This window comes from Bemisia tabaci, chromosome 1 (assembly GCF_918797505.1).
Source record: "Bemisia tabaci chromosome 1, PGI_BMITA_v3".
Lineage (NCBI taxonomy): Eukaryota > Metazoa > Arthropoda > Insecta > Hemiptera > Aleyrodidae > Bemisia > Bemisia tabaci.
In genome coordinates, this window is record NC_092793.1 from 84487084 (window position 1) to 84514654 (window position 27571).

Consider the following 27571-nt stretch of genomic DNA (forward strand, 5'->3'; position numbering starts at 1 on the left):
TACCTATCAGATTTGGCCAATTTAGAAAAAACGAATCCTCTCATCTACGAGGAGTTTCTCTTCGGAAATTGGGTTGTGAACAAGAGCAATGTATTTTTTTCTGCCCTGGGTGCCGACAAGGCATTAGAGCAAGAAAATAGACGTTTGAAGGTATTAGGAGGTCTTACAGGCATTACTCAAAGTGAGGCAGCTAGGGCTAAATTTTTCTTGGCGGATGTTGAACTTAATCGAATTTCATCAAAGGTGGAAAAATTTGCATGTAAAAAAGATATTAATAAAACTCCTCACCACAGTTTGTCCATGACGCAGAGAAAACGACAAGACAGAAATATTTCACAACTTGCCACAAGTTTTGAACCCCTTTTCATGCTAAAGTCAAAATTTAATCCAAATTGTTTCTCAACAAATTTTGTCGCTAGATATTCAGCATGATGTGACAAACGTTGTAGAAATTGGAGAGAAACAATTCACCACTTTTGTTGACGAGTGAATTAAAAACAAAGATCAACTGTTCTGGTTGCCTTTGGAAACAATTGCAATTAAAAACATTTAAATCTGCTGTGAAAAAGGCCTAAGTGGATCGAAAAGGCAAAATCGTTTAAATTAGAGCAGATACCTCGTACCACTTTTATCACTTCTGATTATTGCCTCACGATCGAGACCTGAGGTGGACATGAAAGAATGCATCTTACAGTATGAGTTATCGGTCGTGCCGGAAGCTCTTTTCTTGTCCGATGGATCTATGCACCACTGCCTAGCAAAGTACAAGCTCACTGAGGTCCTTGAGGCTCCGCCTGGAATAGATACTGATCCAGACGGTAATTTGGTGGAGATCGGTTCAGAGGAATCATTAAGTGGAGATGTCGCAATTGTTGATGGTATGGCCTGTTACACATGACGTGCAAACCCGAATCGACCAAAACGTGCCATGAATCAGGGTTATATTTTGCGGAATTGGTTTGCAAAAAATTTGTTGACCACGACGAAGTGCACATGGTTTTTGGTTCATATGTAGAAGGGTCTTTAAAAACAGCGATAAGAAATCGTTGGCAGAAAACCTTCGGTTGAAGTCAGTATAAGACACTACCAACCACAAATATAAGTTGTACCCCCATGAAAAAATGATTGTCCCACGAGGTAACCAAGGATTAGTTGACTGATTTTCTTGCAGGGTACCTAATTGATTATGGATTGAAGAATGGCAAAAAGAGGAAATAAATAAACAAATAAGTAGTAACAAACAAATAATAGTAGTAAACAAATAATAATAGTATTTATTCATATAGACGAAAAATGTACCCAGCCCGGAATGTACGAAACTTTGTGGGCTGATAGTACTAGTTGAGAGAGGCTTATTATCCCTAGCTCCGTTTTTGCAGGAACCGCAGAGAAACAGCGTTGCCAATTTTTAAAGTCGTAACCTTCAAACATCCATAACTTTCGCAGAAATGCAGTTACAGAGCTCGTACTTATACCAAAAGATGCAAAAAATTACGCTCTATCGACCTATGCCAAAGAAGTTTTAATTTGACTCCATTGTTGCCACGTTTTGGCCATTTTTCATTTTCGTAATTATTTAAAATCACGTTACCGCCTAAAAAAGTGTTTGCGGTTGGTGGGGATTGAATAAAAACCTGTCGGAATTATTGTTCGTTCCATTCCGCATCCATCGATATATTATACTTTTCTGAGAGACTTAGGGAACACGAGTTATAGCGATTTGAAAATTCGGCAACACGCCCGACGCCCGATATTGACGCTCGTTTAGGTACGTTTCGCAACTCCGTGTTAGAGCAAAACGCCTAGAACGAACATAATTCGAAAAGTCAGTTCATGTTTTGCGCTTTTTTGAAACTTTCACATGATTTTTAGGAATTCAAGTAGCGGCGGTGTTGCCGGTTTTCAATGAAAACCACCGCTGCGATCACAATTTAAAGCAGTACTCATTTAATCTTATCCAGCTACATTTGTTAACCTAAACTGACCATTTGCGACATTGTGTTGACAACATTGCCTAATTTCCGTCGGAATTCGCGTTGAGGCGGGGTTACCAGTTTTCATGGAAACCGCCACCGCAATCACGCGGACGCGGATACTGAGCCACTCGCGATTGGAAAAACACATCGTAATTTTAGTTTTTATACATTTTTTTAATCACCTGACGATGAGCGGTCGCTCGAAACAGCTTTAGTGAAGCCTCTACTTTGATCGTCTGATATGGGCATAACAGGTTGAGACGCTCATTAAAAGGGTTGGAATGTGATACTGGTTTTTCCTCTCCAAGTTGATATTATTCATAAAAGCATTTACCTGTAAAAATTCAGTACAGTCCGGTTCCTCTAAACTTTGATCTTAAGGGTTTTCATCGGTGAGAGAGTTGATACGAGATTGAGATTGGTGAGAGTTGTTGCCAGCAAACTTGGCTTTTCGGCTAATTGAGGAAATGTGGCCCTTGATATTGCAGTGATTACAGATGGAGTTCCGGAACTTGCAAGAGAATCTTTCATGCGAGCCGCCGCTGTATTGGCAAGATACATTTGTAGACTGAATGCTAGATTTATTATAAGAAGGATGGGGCTCCAATAACGCTTGAAAGGTCTTGAGTTCGGAGAGCTGGAACGACTACGGCTTGAATTACTATTTGAGCAAGAAGAATGTCTGGAGTAGAGTTGTTTCCGAGTTTTTTGTCTGCTTTTGTGGTAAAATTTGTGAATTTTGGAATCAGTGACTTTTATTATAGTGGACGCTTTACGGGTGGCCTCCATATCAAGTGCAGTGGACAGAGCTTTATTAAAATTTTCTGGTTTAATACTGACAATTTCATCTCTAATATCATTAAGGATAATGTCATGAATACTTTGGACAGTCAAAGAATAGTCAAGAAAGGTTCCAAATCCACTTTAGTGGGAAGCAGACGTCAGATGAGTAACATATTCTGAAAATGATTCGCCAGATTTTTGCACAACATCCCTAAACTTGATGGCTTCACTGTACATGTTTTTTGAAGCAATAAGAGGATCGGTCAACTTTTTGGTTATGTTATCAAAAGAAAGGGAACCTACGTTCGTGGGATAATAGATGTTATCCTATGTTGAGACCAGATCCGAGTCCATATGAATACGAAGATAGCTTGCAAAGTTTTCATCAGGGATATTGCTAAGTTGCAGTTTGAGCTTGAATCGTTTGAAGTATTCTTCAAGAGATTCGCTTGAGGTTACGGAATACGCAGGGAAACTGAATTGTTGAACAGGAGGCTGAGAGCTGATAGTCCAGGATTGAGAAGCTTGAGTAGCTTGTAGATCTGCAAGATTCCCAACCAGAGATGCTAATGTTTTGATTTTTGAGTTGAGTTCTTCTAAAGCGGTCATTTTGATGAGTAGAGATGATTGAGGTTTTTACTGAAGACGAGAAACGGAAAGAACCAGGGTGAGATTGTCATCCATCATGATATGTACTGGCGCGCACTTGGTGGCCTGTATCACACGCGGCACGGGTTTGCGAGTTCAACACCTCAACTTTTCTCAACGCAGGTTGACCTGCGGGTTTTTTACAGATTTAAATACTCGTCGCCATTTGATGTAACTAGACCATGAATGAAAAAACGAAAGGAAATAATAAAATGAAAACTAAAGGACAAGGAAGGCGAACGTGTATTCGTGAGGGTACATTGTTCCCAAGACAGGGTTTACACCTAGCAAGGGCTATATTCCGCATGCTGTTGACATGAATACCAACTTAGGATACAACACTTCCATACAGCTAAAATACGTTTGAAGCTACAAGATGTAAGTCTTTAAAAAAAAATAGAAAGAAGTTTTTTATTTTATTTTATTTTATTTTATGTAGAAAAGGTGAAAAAACTTTATTTTCATTTCGAAACTCGTTAAAAGTCTCGACAATTCAGCTTTAAAAGCCAAAGCCTATGACCACCGGTCCATTTCTGGAAAAAGGGCTCATAACGGAAAATTTTAAAAAATTCCTTCCATAACACCGAAAGAAGTGTAAGTTTTACCAGTGGTTGTTTTTCATTCTAGGGTGTATGAACGTCGATATAAGTGCCCCAGTTCCGATGTATGCAATCATCAGTGCCCAGAAAGTAAGAATGATAACTTCAAATGCGTTTTTCTCACAACGCGTTTTCTGGGTATGTGCCCTTTTTCCGGAAAACTCCTCAATTATGAAAAACCGAAGTCCTCAACATTTCCTATTAGAATGAATTGAATTTCCTCAAAATTTAAACAGTAATAACTTAAAACCCAAACTTACAATAATTGCAGAAAACCTTAACAAGCGTGCAGCTAAAATAAAAGCAGATTTCCGAATCAATAACAAAGTATTAGTAAAAGCCCACCATTAATTCAGTGCTCCATATGGAGAAATTAAAATTTTTTTTTGCTTTATATGAAGGCCCCTACATCATCCAAAAGTCCATCAGCGGTAATGCATACCAACTGGTGGCTGAAGGTCCTAAACCGCAAATAATTGGTGTCTTCAGTGCAGCTCAGCTGAAACCATTTAAATGTTGAAGTAGAATTCAAATCTGTCGTCACAAGTCTATAATTTGTAAACATGGATTTTTTTTTTTTTTGCACCGTGATCTATTCTTCCTGTCGGGGATAGGGGGTTACAGCCACCCGACTCCTCAAAAAGTCGTGAAATTCCCAGCAGTAAAATGTCCTTTTAGTATGGTTAACATACTACAACTTCATTAGTAAGTCTTGTTTTAAGTTTCTCCTGTCCAATAGAGGACCTTTCTCAAGGGAAAAATTCCCATTGTCATATTACTACTATTGTGCTTATCATTACCGACATGTCTTTAGTGCTTTTGTCACTTATTTTGATTTTACTTGTAATGAAACCCTTTTTTTTAATGACAGATGATCCTACTATCAGTTACAAACTCTCTAATTTCTTTAATGAATCTTCAAAATTATATCCAACTTCTGTAGTCTCTAATTTGTTTTTCCATCCTTAAGTTTAACCGGGGGATATCTGTTAAGCCTAAGACACATTTCCTTTGGTGTAATTTTCTCAGGCCTGCTCGGGGATACTTACTTCCCTGAGTGAATATTGTTGTTCTCAGTGTTATTTTGTGTATTATGTTGTTCCCTCAAATATTGGAATTGCCTAAGCTAACTTACCGGGATAGGGAGGAGACACAGTTAATTCCAAAGCTTCTATCAAGCTCGGCACCTGTCAAAAAACCCCATGAGCCAGAAGCAGACTGGGTCACTCATGGTCCCCTATGTCATGGCCAATGTCCTTATTTTTTTTATTTTAATATGTTGTCAGACATCCATTGTTATTCCCCATGTGAAATACGCAAACTTCAGCATTTATTTTTTATTTTGCAACTAGGTTCCTTTGTTTATGTACTTATGACTTCATGAGTCACCACGGTGAGCAAGTATGAAAACTACCTCTACATTCCTATTGAAACCTTAAAATTTCAGTCTTATATGCAAACTCTAAAAGATAACAAATTAAAAAAATTTATTCTAAGATGAGCCAACCAGAATGTTATTTCAAGGTGCCCACACCAAATATGTTGCAAAACTTACTATTGCTTCCTAAATTTTGTTCCTACTATGTGTTATCTTATGCAACAGAATTTTAGAAAAAAACGTTTGTACTTTTTACTTGATTTAAATGTAAATTTGTTGAAAAAGAAACTCTTTTCTAATAAATTTATGGTAACCTGAATGATTCGAACACAACTTTTCAGTATTTTTTTTCTTAGCTGGTCTCTTTGGGGATGTAAAATATTTTTTGCACTGGCTTCCTAGCAGAGATCACAATTTGTTGGGGGTTCTGTGACATATAAATATGTATATTGGTTATTTCTATTTCCCTCCCTAGTGTCCCTTGTCTAGTGTCTGTGTTCCCATTGAGGGATCCGGTCATATGACTTGCTCCACCAATAGGAGTGCTGGACACTGGAGAAAGAGAGAGAGAGAGAGGGATGGTTACAGAGAGACGCCATATTTCTATCTGAGTTACCTTGGTCAGAGCGTGCGAACGTGTTTCATTGTTCTCAAGATGTGAGTGGTGATTTTCCTCCAGGAATTATGGTTTTCTTATGTTTTGATATTTCCTTCATTGTGTTCGGGCCGGTCGTTGAGTCTTTGTTCCTGATATCTGCATTATTTTTTTTTTTCGTGCTTCCTTTCACTGAGCTGCAACCGCAGCACCGCTTCATGCTCAAGAGGCGGAGCCAAACAAAGACAGGAAATGTAAAAAGGTATGTAACAACTCTCCCTCAAAGAAAAATAAAGGAACAATTAAATGCATTGCCCAGGGAGGCAACGCGTTTATTGTCACGCAGCAACATTCTGTTACCTAGGTTTTGCAGGAAAACATCACTAAAATATATATCACTGAAGTTCAAATTGTGTTTCAATCTAATTCTTTTTTTTTCCAGGTTTGAGGTAAAACGAAGAGGTGAATTGCAACTCATCAAAATTTTCCAGTCCTCAGTTTTTGAAGCATTTTTGAAAGGGAAAACTTTGGAGGAGTGCTATAGCCATGTGGCAAAAGTAGCGGACTATTGGCTTGATGTTCTTTATAGCAAGGTATGTGACTGCAACCCACACCTTTAAATTTGTTTCTATGGAAAGAAGAATCAGCAAATTGTTCTTCAACACATTCATCCTTCCAAAGTGTGTACTTCTTAAAAGCTACCCACCGGAGAAAACCAACATATTCTAGAATTGCTCCCAACAAGGTTTGAAAAAGGTAAAATTGGTAAAACTATCAATGGTGGAAGCACTCAACCAAGTATCACGGTTTTTAGCTTTCCAGGTTTCTTTTCTTCTTTTACCTTTTTGAACGATGACTAATAATCTTCATTCTGCAAAAGTTGGTTTGATTCTTCTTTTCCCTTTAAAAAGTATTTGCTACAAATATTTCACTAAAGTATGGTAGTATCCTGTTAGTAAGATAAGAAGTATCTTCAAAAGTCATGTAAAACATTAGGAAAAACATTGATCAGCTAGGAAATTGTAGGATTGACTGTGTGTACTGTAACATTAGTTGTATTGGAACAAAAGTTAACTAAGTTGTCAGTGTTAACTTTTCACTTACTGTCTGAATTGTTCATAGGGCTTTATGTTATTCCGCCTGCTTTAGAAAATTTTTTGTCATAGATGCATCATTTTGAAAAACATGCAACATTTCTAACATCTTTACGGTAAATCAACCTGAATTTGAGCAGCTTTGATCACCTTTTTTGGTTAAAAAACGAATTATAGAGCGCAATTCACACACCAAAACCAAATTTAGCTGGCATAACTCCACGAGTTAACCAATAGTTGCTTAACCTTTTCTTGTGCTGCAGTTTAGACCCACCAATATCGAATGAACCTACTATTTTCTGATTTAGAAATGTGGTTCCCCATATTTTACATGAAATTCAACCAACTCTAAGTCACTCTTTCGCAATGAGCAATAGACATAGCAGCTCATTTGCTGATGACCATGAAATTTTGCTCCATGAAATTTTGGACCTGCGCGGAGAGGAGATGCAGATGGATTCAGAAAAATCCACGTTTCTAGAGTTCTATTGTACCAAATTTGAAAATCTATAGTGTGTTAGAAAGCTGAGAGTAGTGGCTTTTTAATGCATTTTACAGATTTTCTTTATCTATCTTAGTTTAGGCGATATTGAATAAGTAAACGTATTTTCTGGATGACCCTTGTAATATGCTTTTAAGTTGCTCTCAAAGTCTCAACTGCAAAAATTCCTTAAATACTATAACTAACTCCAATCAATGAAAATGTGCTCGATCATTTTAGGCTTGCAACATGCCTGACTCGGAACTGTTTGAGCTCATTTCCGAAAATCGCTCCATGTCAAAGAAATTGGAAGATTATGGTGGTCAAAAATCAACATCAATTAGCACTGCTAAAAGACTTGCTGAATTTTTAGGGGATCAAATGGTCAAAGATGCAGGGCTTGCCTGCAAGTTTATCATATCTAAAAAGCCTGAAGGGTTTCCTGTGACTGATCGGTATGTTTTAATTTTTATTTTCTAATCTTATTATACAGTCATGGTGATTTTTACATATAAAATATCGGGGTAATTTTCCCTGAAGAGCTTGATGCAAAAACGGCTTTTTTCGCCCCCCCTCTGGAATTTCTTCAGACTTTGTGTATTGATAACTCATACCTGAGCGCTTCTTTTCCCAAATTTTCAGACCCCCAAAAAATTTTGGGGGGGAGCTAGGGGGGGTGGAAGTCAAAACCTGTGAACCGCGATATCTCTCGAACGAAGACAGATATCGAGGTCCGGTTTGGACGAAAAATCGTCTAAAATTGCATACTTTAAGAGTCTAAAGGTCGAAATCCCGATATCACATTTTTAAGTCAACATATGTGCTTTTTTCCAGTTTTTAGGTCTAGAAAATTTATTTTAAACGAAAAATTTACAAAGATCTCAATTTTTTATTTGAACCCAAGCCAGTTTTTTAAATTGATCGTCTTTTTCCGCATCCAACGAGTGGTCCATTAAGCTGGGGAACCAAACGGTTCCGGAGTTATGATCGATTGAAGTTTCCGCTCAACGCGCGCCGACCGATTTTCGCGCGCAAAAAAGTCGAATTTGACTGTTATTAAATCAGATTGAATGTTCAAACTGAGCGAAATGCATTATTAGGGACTCTTGAGGGTCGCTGAGTTCAGAAATTACAGATACTTCCAAAAAATTCACGTTTTTAAAATTACAGCTCTGTAGCGCTATTTTAGAGGCCCACTGAGCGCCGACCGGCCGCTCAGTGGTCCTGTACGGAGCTGTAATTTTAAAAACGTGAATTTTTTGGAAGTATCTGTAATTTCTGAACTCAGCGACCCTCAAGAGTCCCTAATAATGCGTTTCGCTCAGTTTGAACATTCAATCTGATTTAATAACAGTCAAATTCGACTTTTTTGCGCGCGAAAATCGGTCGGCGCGCGTTGAGCGGAAACTTCAATCGATCATAACTCCGGAACCGTTTGGTTCCCCAGCTTAATGAACCACTCGTTGGATGCGGAAAAAGACGATCAATTTAAAAAACTGGCTTTGGTTCAAATAAAAAATTGAGATCTTTGTAAATTTTTCGTTTAAAATAAATTTTTTAGACCTAAAAACTGGAAAAAAGCACATATGTTGACTTAAAAATGTGATATCGGGATTTCGACCTTTAGACTCTTAAAGTATGCAATTTTAGACGATTTTTCGTCCAAACCGGACCTCGATATCTCCCTAATAATGCGTTTCGCTCAGTTTGAACATTCAATCTGATTTAATAACAGTCAAATTCGACTTTTTTGCGCGCGAAAATCGGTCGGCGCGCGTTGAGCGGAAACTTCAATCGATCATAACTCCGGAACCGTTTGGTTCCCCAGCTTAATGAACCACTCGTTGGATGCGGAAAAAGACGATCAATTTAAAAAACTGGCTTTGGTTCAAATAAAAAATTGAGATCTTTGTAAATTTTTCGTTTAAAATAAATTTTTTAGACCTAAAAACTGGAAAAAAGCACATATGTTGACTTAAAAATGTGATATCGGGATTTCGACCTTTAGACTCTTAAAGTATGCAATTTTAGACGATTTTTCGTCCAAACCGGACCTCGATATCTGTCTTCGTTTGAGAGATATCGAGGTTCACAGGTTTTGACTTCCACCCCCCCTGCTCCCCCCAAAATTTTTTGGGGGTCTGAAAATTTGGGAAAAGAAGCGCTCAGGTATGAGTAATCAATAGACATCAATCAATTTCCTGCCAAACGGAACTTGTTTGAATCCTCAGCAATCATGGCCTTTTTTAAAGAGCATTTTCAGAATTTTCCCATTGTCCAAAAGTTAGAAAAATAACTACACCTACTTTTTTATCCCAAAGGTTTTTATAATGAATTTAAAAATCTGTGTTTAAGTGACCGTTTTCTTTAGCTTCTTACCAATAGATGCTTTCCTCTTCAACATCAAATTTGTCATTCCAGAGAACTACTAAACATCAACCTAAATCTATTGATAAATAAGCCTGTCACCAACCTTTTTGTCACATGGTTAAACTCTAGCTTTTTTCCTTATTATTTTTATATGTGGTGTTTTGATGGAGTGGTGGTTTTTAGCTGAAATTGTTTGCAAGAGAGCTAAGAACTAGTGGAAAGTGAACAGATCTACATTGACTGTCTTAAAAGTACCGAGACTGGTTCTATAACTCAAAAATCAAGATAGCTAGAGGCTTGATCTTGGTCTCATTTGAAAGATCAACTCAATATCTATCGATTAAGACCAAAATCAAAACTTTCAATCAAATATTTCAAAAGTTACAACACTGTTTGTAAAAATAATATCTGGACCCCCTACCGTTTTTTATGACTATTTTCTCTTGCCGGGAACACTCTCTAAATTATTAATGATCAGTGCACGGTTCTTTTGCAACTAATCATGGCAAAACCTCATTGATTTGGAAACACTGTCAAGCCGTCGTTGTCCGACTACGGGTATAAGGGTTCAAAATCCACGGGGAAAGAATGAACCGTCGATCAGCCACCCCCAAAAAACTCGGGCCACTACTTTATCTCTTTCCATGATGATATCAAAAATTTCGCACACAGAAACAAAATCACTCACTATCTGTAGCGTAGACCACGCACGCACTGTGAACTGTCATCAACTGCCGAAAATTTCCCGAGTTTTTTGGGGGTGGCTAATCGACGGTTCATTCTTTCCTCGTGGATTTTGAACCCTTACACCCGTAGTCGAACGACGACGGCTTGACAGTGTTTCCAAATCAATTAGGTTTTGCCATGATTAGTTGCAAAAGAACCGTGCACTGATCATTAATAATTTAGAGAGTGTTCCCGGCAAGAGAAAATAGTCATTAAAAACGGTAGGGGGTCCAGCTATTTTTTTTTTACAAACAGTGTTGTAACTTTTGAAATATTTGATTGAAAGTTTTGATTTTGGTCTTAATCGATAAATATTGAGTTGATCTTTCAAATGAGACCAAGATCAAGCCTCTAGCTATCTTGAGTTATAGAACCAGTCTTGGTACTTTTTGGACAGCCTATGTACTTTGTGTCATTCCACATCAAGAAATAAAAATGTTTATCCCATTTTAAGTAAGAAAAATTGTCTCGCTGCGCACTTTGCCCCTTTGAATTGTGAATTTTTCACAATTTTTGTTTAACAAAGTTTGGTTTCTTTTCTTTCTTTATGCTCGCCCATCCTCTCCTCTCTTGTATTATCCTGAAAGTTTACTTACCTCTCTCTTCTCCAAAAATTTATCAAATTTGCAAAAACCTACCTTCATTTTTTTTTTTTTTTAGTGCTGTACCGCTAGCCATTTTTCAAGCTGAGTCCAGTGTCAAAAGACATTTCTTACGGAAATGGCTGAAGGATGGAACCTTAAATGATGTTGATATCAGAGAAGTATTAGATTGGGATTATTACATTGAGCGCATTGGAAGTGCTATACAAAAAATTATCACGATTCCTGCTGCCTTACAAGGGGTGAGTTTTTATCAAGTGATTTTGAAATATTCACAAGGGCAGAAAAATTCAACCTCATTCACTCTTTTATATTAGCTAGGGTTCATTCCTTCGTTTTTCTTTTCCAATCTCATTACCATGTTTTTATACTTAGATAAATTTCGACATCCCACATTTTAGATACTATTCTGTAGAATAGTACCTGATGGAATTGCTATTATACAGGGTGTCGAAAAAGTATGGATACTTACCTATCAATAATTTGTGACCCTCTACCCCCAGGAGACGAGGGGTGGAGAGCAACATTAGAATCTCAAAAGGAAACCCCCACCATGTTATACCTATTTGAAAAAATCATTAAAAATTAAAAAACCTTTGACGAAAACTGCAGGTCGCCGCCTATCATTGTCTCATTATAGTAGCTAGTTGAATTTCAAAATAGCGGAAAATTGGTATCTCAGTTGTTTACCGGCGAGTCAGGATGAAGCGTGGTTTTGGGAGGCTCCTTCTCGCAAGAAGAATAAACCTGGCAAAACAATCGCAAAATATTGAAGTATCTTCAAGATGACACCCCCCCCCCCCTTCCATCTGGAAACCAGGTTAGAGGCTGATCCGTTGGTTAACAATTCAATGTACTTTTTCAAATACAAGATACATTCATCATACATTTTCAATGCAATGAGCCTGAAAATAGTAAAATATTTTTAAGTTCTGATGCCAGAAATATTTTCTCCATGTCTGTATACCCTTGAAAACCAAGTCTCATCCTAATGCGCCCGTAAACAATAGAGGTTCCAACTTTCTGTCATCCTGTAATCTTGGAAATAAGGGAATATCATGCAATTCTGTTGTCAGATTTGTTCTTTTTATGCCAAGAAACCACCGGTCAGCATGTCTCATCCGAATTTATGGATGAGTAAAATTTTTAGAAGTAAATTAGTGACTACACTGACTTAATCCAGTCTTGCCCCCTTGGTCACTGATTGTTATCAGTGTTTGTGTCAGTTCTTTGTGCATGACCACTTTAGTGCATACACAGTAGGGTGTCCCAAAAAAAGTTCACCATGCATCACTTCCTGATGAATTTCTTTTGGTTGATGCTTTCGTAATTTGAGTTGAAATGTCGATTCAGCCATAGCTTTCACCAGAAAATTTCTTCTTTGATTGGACCTTTGATGATACATTGTCAAAACAGCTTTGGACTGATTAATAATAATGACACCATGAGTGTCATTCATTGATGAATCAGAGATCAAAGATCAATAAATATGAAGCTGCGAGAGCAGAAATCGTATCTGACCAAAGTGATTGTCTACATGAAAAACCCACATAAGACGGATCTGAGAAACTTCGTGTCACCGCAAGGAGGTTTTCACTCAGTAATTACACACAAAATTATTTGTGCAACTGGAGATATACCTTTGGTGAATTAGTACGGTTAAAAAAAGTCCTGACAACAGAAAGTAAGCAACAATATCTGTACTTAGCATACCTGTGTATTAGGATGTCCCAAAAAAAGTTCAACCCTCGAAAAGTTACGTTTTCTGGTTAGAAAAGTGTTACATTTGGTTAGAAAACACTTTTGGCCAAGTTTCAGATTTTTAGGTAAAGTTTAAGTGCTGTCGCATCGCCCCTTAGTGAAGTTGGCGATCCCAATAATTGAGGTTTTTGACGATTTGATGATTTTTTTTTTTTTTTAACAAAGCAGTCACGCTAGAGCCCCGAAAATTTGAGATAGTAGCCTCCTAACACACTACTTTTGATATAAATAAAACATTTGGGCTCGCAAGACAGGGAAGTATTTTTTATAAATACTTCCCTGTCTTTATATCTAGGTATCCCAGGTATGCTAAGTACAGATATTATTGCTTACCTTCTGTTGTCAGGACTTTTTTTTAACCGTACTAATTCACCAAAGGTATTTTTTTTTTTTTTTTTGTTTAAACGGAAGTGAAAATCTGCTTTTCTCCCGCACTGGATAGAGAGGGAACCAGATCCGTGGATCCAGCGCCCCCAAATCCGGCGGGCCCCGAGGGGGGGTTCCACCCCCACCCCCGAGTACCAGATGCCAATCGCGGCCCAGACCGAGTGGAACGTCCCGGGCACACCAAAGGTATACCTCCAGTTGCACAAATAATTTTGCGTGTAATTACTGAGTGAAAATCTCCTTGCGGTGACGCGAAGTTTCTCAGATCCGTCTTATGTGGGTTTTTCATGTAGACAATCACTTTGGTCAGATACGATTTCTACTCTCGCCGTTTCATATTTATTAATCTTTGATCTCTGATTCATCAATGAATGACACTCATGTTGTCATTATTATTAATCAGTCCAAAGCTGTTTTGACAATGAATCATCAAAGGTCTAATCAAAGAAGAAATTTTCTGGTGAAAGCTATGGCTGAATCGACATTTCAACTCAAATTTCAAAAGCATCAACCAAAACAAATTCATCAGGAAGTGATGCATGGTGAGTGATAATATTATGTTAATGCTCGCGCTCAAGAAATAAACGAGATAAGGAATGACAATTTTCTTGATTGGAGGCACAAATGAAAGAAGAATGATCACAGAAAAGAATTTCAGGGTTTTGACTTGTGAGATCTGACTTTCAGTATCAGAATGCACACAACAATTATCCAAAAGGCTGTTTCTCTATGTTGTAAAGTACAAAGGCTGTCCCAAGCTCATTTCATCAAAAATTGACCAAGATACAGTGTTTTTTCGGAGACGTGTTGGGTGGACCTCTCCAAGATTTTAGGACTTTTTTCAGGTAAAAAAACAAACAAACAAAGTTTAAACATTAAGCAAACGGTTGATAGTGCGTATTATATCAGTGTGTTGAATACTCCTGGAACCTATATTCGTAGAAAACGCCCATGTATGAAGGAAACGTGGATCCTTCACCAGGACGACGCTCGTCCACACACATCCATTCTCACGCGCCAATTTATGGAGTCAAAAGACATGCTCCCGCCCCCCCCCCCCCCCCCCACATTAGGGTGGAGCGTTTTTGGGCTTTTTTTCCTTTTGAAAATGGACGTAGCACAAAAATGGCGAAATGGTCTAAAAATAACGCCTGAATTTTCCTGAATTTTTTCGTCAACGTTTAGGCCTCCCGGATTGACGTTGACGTCAAAATTAGCGGAATATGCAGGTTTTTAGACTGTAACTTGGCAACAATGGCAAATAAGACAAAAATGCATAGAATCAAAGTTGTTGGAAAGTAAATTTCTAACAAATAACTTTTTTATCGTTTTTTCTCTTAGTGCAACCGTTTTAGTGTTTAATTCGAAAACCCGTATTTTCTCGGAAATTTGACACGAATTCTCATTCAATCCAGGAGAAATACGGGAGAAAGAGGGCTAACTCCGAACAAATTGCGTGAAAGACTTTTCCTACATGAATGTCATCATCGGGTTGGCCTGAATAACACGAAACATACAAAATATTTCCATGGCTCCACTGCAGAATACCCCTTAAAATGCCCAAAATTCAAAAAGGCGACTAAGTTTAGATTGTCAAGCATCAGGGTAATTTAAAATGTGCATCTCGTGTGGTGTGAGGTGTCATTACCATGTCATTTTAGTCGCAAATTTCAAACATAGTGTCAAAAAAAGCCCCTGGTCTAACGGGGTGCATCAAATCCAGGATGGCAGCCAACTTTGAACGGCAGGAGGGTATGTTTGTCCCATATTCCCTTAAATTCCCCCTGACAGTTTGTAATATAGTACCACTTCTTCGCGTGATAAGTTAAGTGAGGTATTAGTTCCTTATAGAATATCGACGGCAAAATTCCCAAACCAGGTATCTCGTTTGCAATATTTGAAAAGTCCAAGAATTCTGCAATGTCGCAAACCGAGATACATGCTTAAGTGGTTTCATCGTAATTTTGGTCGCAGATTTTAAGTATGACATGATGAATACCACCTGGTTAATGGGGCTATCCAAAACTAAAAAAAAACTGATAAGTTTGAAGGGTAGGAGAACTTAAGCAAGTTAAATAATGACGCAATGAGTGAAGTGAAGTATTATTCCCTGTGTAATTTTGGTAAAATTTGAAGTAAAAAATTAAGTGGATAATGAATGGTCAGACAGGGCGTCTCAAATCCTTGATGACTGCCTGTAAAAGGCAGTAGTGGTAACCGGAGGTGTAGGTATAATGCTGAAAGGAATTATCTAAACGGTGTTTGCGCTGCGTGCAACATAGTTCCTTTTAGCATTAATACGTCTTATTTCCAAATATGCTTTTATTACATCTTCGAGAGCAAGGTACCGATTTCTGTGTAAGTAATATCCGCATTTAAAATCCTTTCATTCCCCCCGAGAACCAAGAATCTTTTTGTTCGAAATGTGAAATAAGCAAATCAGGTCTTGTGAGAATCATGGCGAAATAAAAAAAAAAACAAAAAAAAACCAATCTCTAAAATCAAAATCTGACGACACCATTTTTCAAAAAATATCCTGAGGAACATCATCCGGTGGTATGAATCAATAATGTTTTCATTTTTTGATTATTTTTCTTTTAGTAATAGGTAACTTTGTTGTAAATATGGCTTATGGAGCAGTTTCTTTTCGAATTGTACAACTATTTGTAGTGTTGTTTTATTGGTTCCTCATATGGAGATAGTCACCATCCTCAATTTCAGCTCTAATTGAGGAGTAAAATTGATTGCGAACATGCAAGTAATAAAACTGCCAGATCACTTTCAAAGATTTTTTACTATCGCGTTTTTGAAATTTTCTGTTCCGTCCTTTAAATTTAGAAATCATATACCTACTAATCCTGTAATCGAGAGATCCTGCACGATTAGAGGGCATTTTTTGCTTTAAATCTAAAATTTACGACCAAAATTATCTACATTCACCAAAATCATTGCCTCATCTTGAACCCTAGTAACCCCCGGGTTCGGACTGGATTGTCAATTTTACGCCTCCTGACCAGGTGTCATTCGTCGGATCATAGATAAGGTCTTATGAAAAACAAATAAATTTTGAACCTCTCATCAAACTTCTATACCAATATTATCCAGAAATTTTGTTTCGATTTAAAATGTATTACATTAATCAAACTTTAAAAGTTACCCTCCTGCCGTTAAAAGTTGGTCGCCATCCTGGATTTGATGCATCCCGTTTGACTAGGGACTTGTTTTGACACTGTATTTGAAATTTACGACTAAAATGACATGGTAATGACACCTCACACCACACGAGATGCACATTTTAAATTACCTTGATGCTTGACAATCTAAACTTAGTCGCCTTTTTGAATTTTAGGCATTTTAAGGGGTATTCCGCGGTGGAGCCACGGAAAATATTTTGTATGTTTCGTGTTATTCAGGCCAACCCGATGATGACATTCATGTAGGAAAAGTCTTTCACGCAATTTGTTTGGAGTTAGCTTCCTTTCTCCCGTATTTCTCCTGGACTGAAAGAGAATTCGTGTCAAATTTCTGAGAAAATACGGGTTTTCGAATTATACACTATAATGGTTGCACTAAGAGAAACAACGATAAGAAAGTTATTTGTTGGAAATATGCATTTTTGTCGTATTTGCCATTGTTGCCAAGTTATAGTCGAAAAACCTGGATTTTCCGCTAATTTTGACGTCAACGTCAATCCGGGAGGCTTAAACGTTGACGAAAAAATTCAGGAAAATACAGGCGTTATTTTTAGCTCATTTCGCCTCTTTTGTGCTATGTCCATTTTCTGAAGGAAAAAAAAGCCCAAAAACGCTCCACCCAACCCTATAGCCCGGATCTTGCGCCTTGCAATTTCTGACTTATTCCAGAATTAAAAAACGCTTTTCGAGGTACCAGGTTCAATTCAGTTGCTGAAATTAAGGCCCCAGCTCAAGCTTTTTTTAGAACGCTTGCGTCTGTGCGTCAAAGCTGGAGAAAAGTACTTTGAAAAAGAAAGGAGAAGCTTAGAATTGTCAGATGAGGAGCCATAAAGTATGTAAACTTCATTGGAAATGCTTATTTTGTTTATTTCCTTTAATACACGCATCTAATGTTTAAACTTTGTTTGTTTTTTTTCCTGAAAAAAGTCCTAAAATCTTGGAGGGGTCTACCCAACACGTCTCCGAAAAAACGCTGTATCTTGGTCAATTTTTGACGAAATGAGCTTTACAAGGGCTCATTTTGTAGCTAATGAGTTGATCAAAGAACCCCAGTATATAAACAAATCATAGTATACAGGGTGTTAGAAAAGTCCCCTCCCCCCACCTAACTTTTTACCTCATTGAGATAGAGATTTGAAACTTGGAGGATATTCCTAGGTCAAAGGGAGCTACTTTTTGGCCCCCTAAAATTTTCGGGGGCTCCCCTTTGGGGGGTAACGGTCCCCCACTTTTTTTTTCAAATGAGAAGACCCCCTTTGTGATACCTCGTTCGAAAGAGCATAAAAAAAAAATTTTTCGCGCAAACCTGAAGTCATTATCTCAAGCCGTTTCAAAACGGCGGCCGGTTAAAGTTCAAATGGCCGAAAATTGGCATCTCGGCTATTTGCACATGGATTTGTTTGAAACTCGGTATCTGGGTGTATTTTCGCACGAGAAAAACGAATTTGACGTTAGATATTTAAAAAAAAAAAAAAAACCCTTATTTTTGAAAATGGCGGCCGGTTAAGGTCCAAAATGGCCGAATATTGACAAACTTGATTTTTTGCCCATGGATTCGCTTGAAACTTGATATCTGAGGGTATTTTTGGCACGAGAAAAACGAATTTGACGTTACAACTCAAGTTTGTCACTTTTTGGCCATTTTAGACCTTAACTGGCCGCCATTTTGAAAAATTAGGGTTTTTTTAAAAATCTAACGTCAAATTCTTTTTTCTCGTGCGTACATACCTCCAAAGGTTTCAGGAGTTTCAAACAAATCCATGTGCAAATAGCCGAGATGCCAATTTTCGGCCATTTGAACTTTAACCGGCCGCCATTTTGAAACGGCTTAAGATAATGACTTCGTGTTTGCGCGAAAAAATTTCTTTTTTATGCTCTTTCCAACGAGGTATCACAAAAGGGGTCTTCCCATTTGAAAAAAAATTGGGGTCCGTTACCCCCCAAAAAGGGGCCCCCAAAAATTTTAGGGGGGCCAAAAAGTAGCTCCCTTTGACCTAGGAACATCCTCCAAGTTTCAAATCTCTATCTCAATTAGGTAAAAAGTTAGATGGGGGGAGGGGACTTTTCTATCATCCTGTATAGTACCTGTATAATCTGTCAATAGTTAGGGTTGGTCTTCCGACCCACCCGTTAAACATTGTAATTATTTTAAGCTTACATAATTAGGATTAATACGTATGTGGTCTCCTATTGATTTAATAAAGAAAGAAAAAAAAAGAAAAAAAGAACCCCGCAAACCGCAACTTGCTAGCTTTCTTTGTTGGCTTCTACGGTGTCCCGATGCGAAACTTTTGGGACAGCCTATGTATGATGAAAAGAAATGTCAAATGCTTTGTTGAAGTCAAACATCGATCTAAATTTATGAAAATACTAGCACAAAAATGACTAGCAAAAAAGACGCGCAACGCGCAAAGCGCGTCCGTCACGGCCAGCCAAGGGGCTTCGCCCCCTGGACCCCTGATCACTCGCTACGCAAGTGACATTCGGCTCGCTCCGCGAGCCATTCTTCTCAGTGATTGGACATTTGATCACTAAGATGTATACATTTTGGAGACTCTGGAGGCAAAAATGATTTCGTCACAGAACCTTGTTGCCGGAGCGTGCCATCATTTGCACATGAATAGATGTGTGGAGATAAGGCGATGATATGAATCGATCATTTCTTCAAAAACGCATTTGACTGGGACGTCATCCCATCGGGTGGCGGAAAAAGACAATCCATGGATCTCCTTCCGCGATTTGACTTGCTGAAGTAGCAAAAGTTCAACTTTACCTCTTAAGAAGATAATCGGTGGCGAAGGGGTCTAAAAACTGCTCAACGATACTATAGTTCCAGTTCCGAAACGCAATGATTCCACTCGTGTTTTTTTCTTATACTTTCATCGCATATAAATTTCTCTGATGCAATGGTTTTGTTTTATTCTCTCTGATCGCATATTAGTAGGTAATCATATCCTCATTTCATTTCCTTTCCCTTTCCTTTTTCCCTTTCTGTAGCATCTGTATCCATTTACAATTATTATTTTAAAATAGCTTTCTCCTAGTATACAATTGATGCTTCGAACGGAATCAATTGTTTTAATGACATTTCCGGCTAAATCATGGGTTTTTCCAGGAAAGCAGCCTCTCGTCCCTCCCGGACTCTATTGTTGCCAGATAAGTTGCTTTTATAACACTTTTTCCAATTCCAATCCATGTAAAATATTCATATTTATCGCACAATCTGACAACCTCTCGAGTGCAATAGAAAAAGGTAGAATCGCTGAAAGTCTGAATCCTTCGAAGTTTATATTAGTGATACAGATTTCGAGTTGTTTTGGTCTTTTCTGTTACTAAAAATCAATCTTCGTTTGGTTACGACCCTGTTTCCAATGGCGGATGCTCAGTTGGTCGCCTGGTGAATATACAAAGGAGTACGCTGTCGAAAGTGTGCAGCATAACGTCACAACGGCGGGCAGGAAACTCGAAAAATCGCGGACTTTAACGCCTTTCTTCACCTAAAATGAGTTACTTTCGAATAAAATTGAGTGATCTAATGATTTTTGCCAAATTTTACTCTCAAATGAGTGGTTATGAGCTTATTTCCTCCAGGCGGCTAACGGCCCATTCTTCCAGGATTGACTTATGACATCTTTTTGTTCTTTTCCCCCTCTGATTTACAGTTACCAAACCCGGTACCAAGAGTTCAGCATCCAGATTGGCTTCATAAAAAGATTCTTGAAAAAAATGATACTCTGAAGCAACGGAAAATCAACGAATTGTTCACGTATCAAGCAAAACCTGTGGTGGAATCCATGCCTACATGCAGTCAAGTGGTATGTATTCCTAAGAAAATTTATATTTTTTTTATATTCGATCATCTCTGGAAGCACGAAGCATCTCCTAGATGCACTGAACAGTTCTGGATGAAAAAGGATCTACAGAAGTAGACAAAAAAAGAACCAATGAATAACTTGAGTCTAAAAATGCGTATCTTTGATTGTGACTTTGTAACTTTCTGCTCAAGTTCACATTTTTTACAAGAAGACTAACCAATAGTTTTTCTTGAATTTTTGTGTGAATATTTTTCACTCTTTAAAACATATTCACAGAAAATTTCAGGGAGATTTCTGGGGTTGGTTCTCTCTTGAAAAGATAAAACATTCGGAAATCTTGAAACATTACGATGAAGGTATGCATTTTTTCACTTTAGCTATCAATGTGTACAATTTTTTTTGTCAAATTCTATAATCTTCTTGTTGTTGTTTCTTTACTTTCATCAGGGACAAGTTCTATAGGACCCTAGACTCCCATAATAGCCAATGCAAAAAGCTGTGAGCAGTTACTAGTGCTGCAACCTTGCGCAAGATCCTCCCAACCAACTGTTATTATCAGCTGTTGGACTTCTCAAAAAATCTGTAGGATCTCATATATTTGCCAGGTATCGAATTTTTCAGCCTTGTCTCTGTTCAGCGGGCCTTCCTTGTTAAAGGGGGTTAAAAAAGGTAAAAAATGTACTTATTTTTCAAGAATTCAGCCGCCCTCTGGGTTATTTTTCAATTATCGGCGTAACCTTACATTTGGAGCGGGTGATGGATGGGTCGCGAATCGGCAGGGAGGCTCCTTTGAGTTTACAAGGATCCTACGCTAGATTGCACTATGAACGGCTTCTCACAACAGAACAGCAACCTATAGAACTCGTTCCTGCTATCATGAGGAAATGTTATTTTCCTTTTTGACCTGCTTTCCCAACTCCCCATCCCTTCCTTCTGCCTTCTAGCAGCAACAACCGCCTGTTACTTCCGGAACTCATTTGTGCATCTTTTGCCATTTTCAGCTGATGACGCTATCCTTTTTTTTATTTTTTTTAAATTTGTTCATCAAATTGTTTACCCCATTGAAACCTAATATCAACTATGGGTTTACTGAAAGGGTGTGGGATTACAGAATTGAGAAAAAGCAGAATCCTCGTACCTCATCATCGACCTATCACTTATAGGCCCCTAGACTACTACTACTATCTAATGATTTTACCAAAGATATCCAAGAGGCATCAGACCAAAAATGTTGATCTTTGCTCAGAGCTCTTGGGCAATAAGTTCATGTCTGAAAATTTCCAGCTGTAAGGGAGTTATTGTACATGCCAAGACATGTCCGTAGGTTGGAATTAACTAACACCTTAACTAGCTCAGGAGAGAAGCTATCTTTGCCTTGGAGACTTTTATTCCGAAGTGATTTGTACCTTACCTACAGCTTAGAGTTGGCCATTGAGAGACATTCATCTGCCTACTGGGCAGGCCACAAAGGAAGAGGTCAAGACCGAAATGGTGAGTTGATAAAGACTGCTCTAATGTGGAGGTCAACTGGTCGCAAGAAGGTACTGATTTGTGTCTGTGCTTCACAGCCTTATAAGCTGTGCATTACAGGTCTCTTTTGGACTAACCAATTAGTCATTGGAGAGTCTTTCCCTTGGCCAGTAATAGCGTTGGAAACCTAAGAAAAAAGAAACCTGTATTTTTTCAGATGCCCGAGGATGAACCTACCGTTCAAGATATTGAAGATGGTCCCAAACCAAGTAAAATTGTAGTGGACAAACAGATCACAGCGAAAGTCAACAAGAGGAAAAGAACTGAGTCACCTGTTCAAGACCCTCTTACATGGCAAGATGCTTTTGGACGTCCACCCTCGATTGGGACTTCCAGGGTAAGATTTTTATAAACGATTTAAGAAGACTTTTGGTTGTATATGGTTATAGAGCTAAATAGAGATATTTTTTTTATGTAAAATCAGGGAAAAATCACAATGAGCGCCTAAGCTGAGTTTGGAGCAATTTCCTCACCCTCAAATTTCTGCGGACAATGTTTTGGTTCCTGTTCCTAAAAGTATGCTCTGACAAAGACTGAATATTGGCCTTGGCAGTTGTAGAAACACCCAATGCAGATCTTGAGGTTGGTGCCGGTAGGTACTTGAGTCTCTGGTCCGAAGCCGTACGTTCACATTACACAGGCTGCCACCTGTTAGATCATGCTGAGGCTATGAATTGAGCACATTAAATTCCTCTTTGTCACGTCAAAGGTACCTTAAGCTTACTTAACAAAACAATGGTAGTCCTCTCATTCACCAAGCACAGTTCCCATGGGAATTACCACCAGAAAGACTGAAAATTTTGAGAGTTGCCTTTTGCGTACACCCAGGGAACAGCAACTTATGAGGGATGTAAACCTGTTCTCAAGAGTTTTTTTCTTAAAGGAAATCGGAGACTAAATTAGACTTGGCCTAAGACCCTGCAAAGGTGGTACAGGACATCAGAGGATAGTCAGAGAATTCCGATGCTTCAAAAACTATAAATTTATCTCATTCAGTTCACAGACCAGTTAAACTCGGGAGGGATTTGCCTGCAATTAATCTATTTCCACAGTTTCCAGTACGAGAATAACGATGTGCTCGGTAAAATTGCACAAAAAATTGTCGCCGCGGAATATAATGCTTCCTTTTTAGGGGTCCTTAAAAACAGGTTCCATTCTGTCGAATGGAACTGTCTGAACTGTTCCATTCGTTACCGCCATCAATCTTTGACACTACGCGTCATAGACGGGAAGATAGCGGCGGCAAAGCCAGCCTGCTTACTACCACCACGCTGCCGTTGCTGACATCTTGATTACTCGTTTGAGGTTGAGTGAGTTCTGTGTGAATGTTTCATATCCTACATAGATCTATATCGCATTTTGATTCAAAGTTTAAGAAATTAAGAACAATGGGCTAATATCACAAACAAATTAACCTACATAACCTCCAACTAACCAACAATAAGACACCGCCCAGTGTGGCCTCCTTATGGACGATGCGGACAAAAAACGTTACAATGATGAAAAAAAAGTTTTGGTCCATCGTCAGATCGATTCTGGAGTAATCTTTACCATAGAATCCAATTCTTAAGCCCAAAATTCTCTAGGACTGGAATTTGGGCCTCAGAAACAAGATGGCTGTCCAAAAAACCTCCAAATGATCCTCTCAAGAATGAAAAATTTGAATTTCACGGATCTAAGACTGTGAGGTATTAATTCATAGGTAATTTACCCCTAGGGTCCAATTCTCCGACCACAAAATCTTTACGATAGATGATTGCGCCTTACAAATAAGATGGCTGCTGCTGAATCTCAAAATGATCTTTTCAAGGATGAAAAATTTGAATTTTAGTGATAAAAGCCTCTGAGGTATCAATTCTTATGTAATTTCTGCTGCTGAGTCCGATTTTTAAGCTAAACATTTTCTGGCATTTTGGCATTTAAAACAAGAAAGCGGCCCAAAAACATCTCAAAATGACCTCAACAACAAAAAATATGAATTTGATGCATCTAGGCTTTAGAGGTAAGTATGAAATCTTGTGTAATTTTTCTGTAGAATCCAATTCTGAAGCCCAGAATTCCCTAGGACTGAAATTAAGGCTTTACAAGCAAGATGGCAGTCCAAATAACTTCCTCTACAAGGAAAAATTTGAATTTGATGTATGAGGTATATTATAATAAGCCACAAGATTTTAATTTGTATACTTTTTATGAAGAAAATTCAAGTTGGTTGGAAATTAACTAATTATTTATTTTATATCCGTCCGGGGATGAGTAAGAGAGAGAAAGAGAGAGCGACTTGATATCAATCATAAAAGGAGCAAAGTCACAGTTTTCTAAGTTCCTCTACAGATTTCTAAATAGATGCATACCTATGATTCGTTAAAGGAATAAAGTGCACACTGATTATCCTTGACTTGAATGAGGAACACTGCGAACCAACTGACGAGCACAACACTGTCTCCCGAAACAGTTATTCTTGGCCGAATAATTGCAGCCCATAGTAATTGTCTGAAATATGTATGTACCACGCAACTTGACGCCTGAGTATAGTCAGTAGCAGTAGTAGTTAGTTACATCCATTAATCAGATTTTAATGCCAAATTTGGCTGGCTGAACTGTATAGAACATGCTTTAGTTGATTAAACAAAAAATCGAAAATTCATTAATCAGTATGGTCTCATCCTGGAGGCACTTTCTTAACTACCGCGCTTAAGTATTCTGCATTTTTGACAATGATGATTGTACATGAGAAATTAAGCCAGAGGCACTTTCTCAACCACCGCGCTTAAGCACTCTGTGTTTTTGACAATAATGATTGTACATGAGAAATTATGCCATCGTAGAATATTGTATTACAGCACAAATGAATTTTAACATGATAGATACAGGTAAAAACTCTACAAAACCTTGTGTAAGAGCCTCTCACTCAGATCACCTAAGAGAATACATATAACTGGACTGATCATTCTTCGCATGATGATTGGAGAGCACAAGAATTAATGCTAGTTTCAAGAATGCTAAGGTTGGGCATTAAATCTTTCATCACCTAATGAGCTAATGAAGGGTCCCAAATGGAATTAAATGCAGGCTCTTGATTTGCTGAAATATAAAAGAGGAAATATATTTTCTATAGAGTATAATGAAAACGAAACTCACCTTGCAACTGTCCTCAGGACAAACCGAAGAGGGAAAGCGTTCAAGTGTAAATACTCAGTCACACACCCCATTTAGTAGTCATTATTTTTCATCCATTCTCAAAATGATTAGACACACCACTGATTCTCACATGAAAAACTCAAGGATGAAAGAGCACAGCCTTCCATGCACTTCGAACCCTAGAGAGTGATTGTGAACTGTATTGGGTGGTGAGCACCAAAATATGACTTGATTATGGCGCATACTATTCAATGTGACTACAAGTAGGAATAGATGAATTATCACTGCTGAATTTTTAAACAAAACTAAGGCACAAGATGTGATCATGACATTTGTTTAAAGACTTTTACAGCTGGTATGTAATTGAGCAATGTATCTTGCTTCCATGAGAGTTTTAGGTTACATTGTTATCATCCTGTACTATTTGACCATGGCGATTCACAACAGTCAATTGACACCAACCATGAAATTTTACTTGCTTAAAGCAGGAAAGTTGTGAAGGCAGACTTTACTTGAACAATAGAAAGGCCTCATTTCATTCAATTGTGGGAGGAAAACGCTTAGGACCTGTGAGATCAAGTCATTAAATTCAGAGAAAGCACTGAAAGTGAGAACGGTGAAAATCATACATTTTGCCTTGTTAAGGAGGAAATTGAAACTACGTCAGGAAGTTTTAGATACTTGATGTTAGAAGGTGTAAGTATTCATTACCATGGTTAAGAATGACCGATGAAATTCTCGAATCTCCAAGTACTTGTTGTAGCACCCAAGACACACATTTTTGATGCCAGCTGTTCCATGCTCCACTTCCAATCAACTGAACTGAATGAACCACACATTTCTCGCTTCTTTCGAAAAATCTGAACGAATTTACTTTAGAATATGCATAGGTAGGTATGATTTGAGTAAAAACGATTACATGCAGCATGCTACAGTCATAAGAAAGGCACAAGGTTTGTTTTGTTTTGATTCGAACGCTGACGAATGGAATTTGGGAATTTCCATATGGGAAATGATCCCAAATCATTTCCCATATGATTCCCACATGGGAAATCCCACACTGTGTTGCCGCTATCAGGAATTAATGCACTTGAGGTTGAAAACCGAACACTTAACTTTAAGTAATGAAGATAGTAGCACTGACATGGGGAAACCCTTTGGCACTGTCAAACAAGAACACCTGACGGAAAAGAAAATGTTATTATCTCAGGATATTTTCCGTATTTCTCGAGAAAAGTCCATCGGAAGCTGGCAACCTCCAATCAGCGCTATGTTAACTATGTAAAAGCATCGCTAAACCGGCAAAACACCCAAACTTTAACTTCAAATATCTCGGATATTCGCAAAAAGTCGCAAAATCTTTTTGGTAGGATTGAAGTTGGATATCTGAAGATTGAGAAAATGTTAACCACTCAGAGCATTTTGCGTTTCAAGCAAGAAATCTTCATTTGAAGTTGACGTTTTTCCTGTATACTTCTTATGGACCAGTGATTCTTGACTCATTTTACGCCCACTTTCTACCCAAATTTGAACTAGTTTTGGGCAAAAAAATTTGAAAATAAACTATCATCGTGAGTCAGAAATGTCATGAAGATGACAAACATCCAAAAAAATACTCAAATGTCGAGTTGTGAATTTTGGATTTTTGTCCACAGAGGGCCGCACTGTGCGCCGCCGTGAATTCTTCCACCGCGGATTCCGCCACCATATTGATCGGTGGCGCGTACTCCTAAAAGCTACGAGCGCGCAGTGCAAATTCAGTTTTAGGCCACCGTAAGTTTTGGCACTTTCGAGTCTACTTTTCTCCCGGTTGCAGTCATCAAAAAAATCAGAAAAAAACTGTTAGCTTCGCTCTTTCACCATCGAATGACCGAATAATAAAATATTAGACTCATTTGATCCCTCCCACAAAAGGAAACAGTGAAGGAGCCTCCTCCTCCCCCCCCCCCCCCCCCACGGTTCAAAGGTTTTAAATCGCAAGAAGTTAATGCTAGTGACTTTTGTCAAATGTTCAATATTTTGTCCAAGAGAGTTCCAGTGACACCAGTAGGTAAACCTCCCCTTCTTCCCTCTTTAAAAGGTGGGCAAACTCCTCCTTATGAGAGAGAAGTGATCAACTTTTACAACACGGGCACACTTGATAGAGATTGCTTGGGTGCGCTCATGTTAACCACAATTTTTTCCTTGATGGGTTTCAAAATCTGATTTTTCAATCAAATGGATGTCCTAGTTACATCTATTAGCATGAATATAGCAGGAATGTAGTAAAATGATTGTCTACCACTTGCCATTTTAAATCCTTAGTTGCATTGTTGTAAATGTTGATCACTTCTCTTTTACAAGGAGTAGTTTGTCCACCTTTCAAAGAGGGAGGAGGGAGAGGTTTCGCTGCAATTGTCTCCGGAACTTTCTTGGAAAAAACATTAAAGTTTTTACCAGAGTCATTAGAAGTAACTTTTAGTAATTTAGCACCTTTTGATCGTGAAGGCACTTC

The 27571-nt window shown here is 38.2% G+C and overlaps 1 protein-coding gene and 1 long non-coding RNA gene across 4 annotated transcripts in view; both read left to right on the top strand.

Moving 5' to 3' along the window:
• Positions 1–27571, top strand: part of PolE1 (DNA polymerase epsilon catalytic subunit 1) — a 157677-nt gene that overhangs the window by 74911 nt on the left and 55195 nt on the right. For all 3 annotated transcript variants that reach the window (XR_011900843.1, XM_072306321.1, XM_072306322.1), the window contains 5 exons: positions 6422–6572; positions 7795–8009; positions 11311–11494; positions 20257–20409; positions 22097–22276. Coding sequence is in view for 2 of the 3 variants with exons in the window: in XM_072306321.1 (XP_072162422.1) it covers positions 6422–6572; positions 7795–8009; positions 11311–11494; positions 20257–20409; positions 22097–22276 (883 nt within the window). In the remaining variant the exon portion in view is untranslated. The remainder of the gene's footprint in view (positions 1–6421; positions 6573–7794; positions 8010–11310; positions 11495–20256; positions 20410–22096; positions 22277–27571) is intronic.
• On the top strand, positions 11501–17493 carry LOC140226032 (uncharacterized). The gene is made up of 2 exons (XR_011900847.1): positions 11501–13391; positions 13587–17493. It is a non-coding gene; the product is annotated as an uncharacterized lncRNA (long non-coding RNA).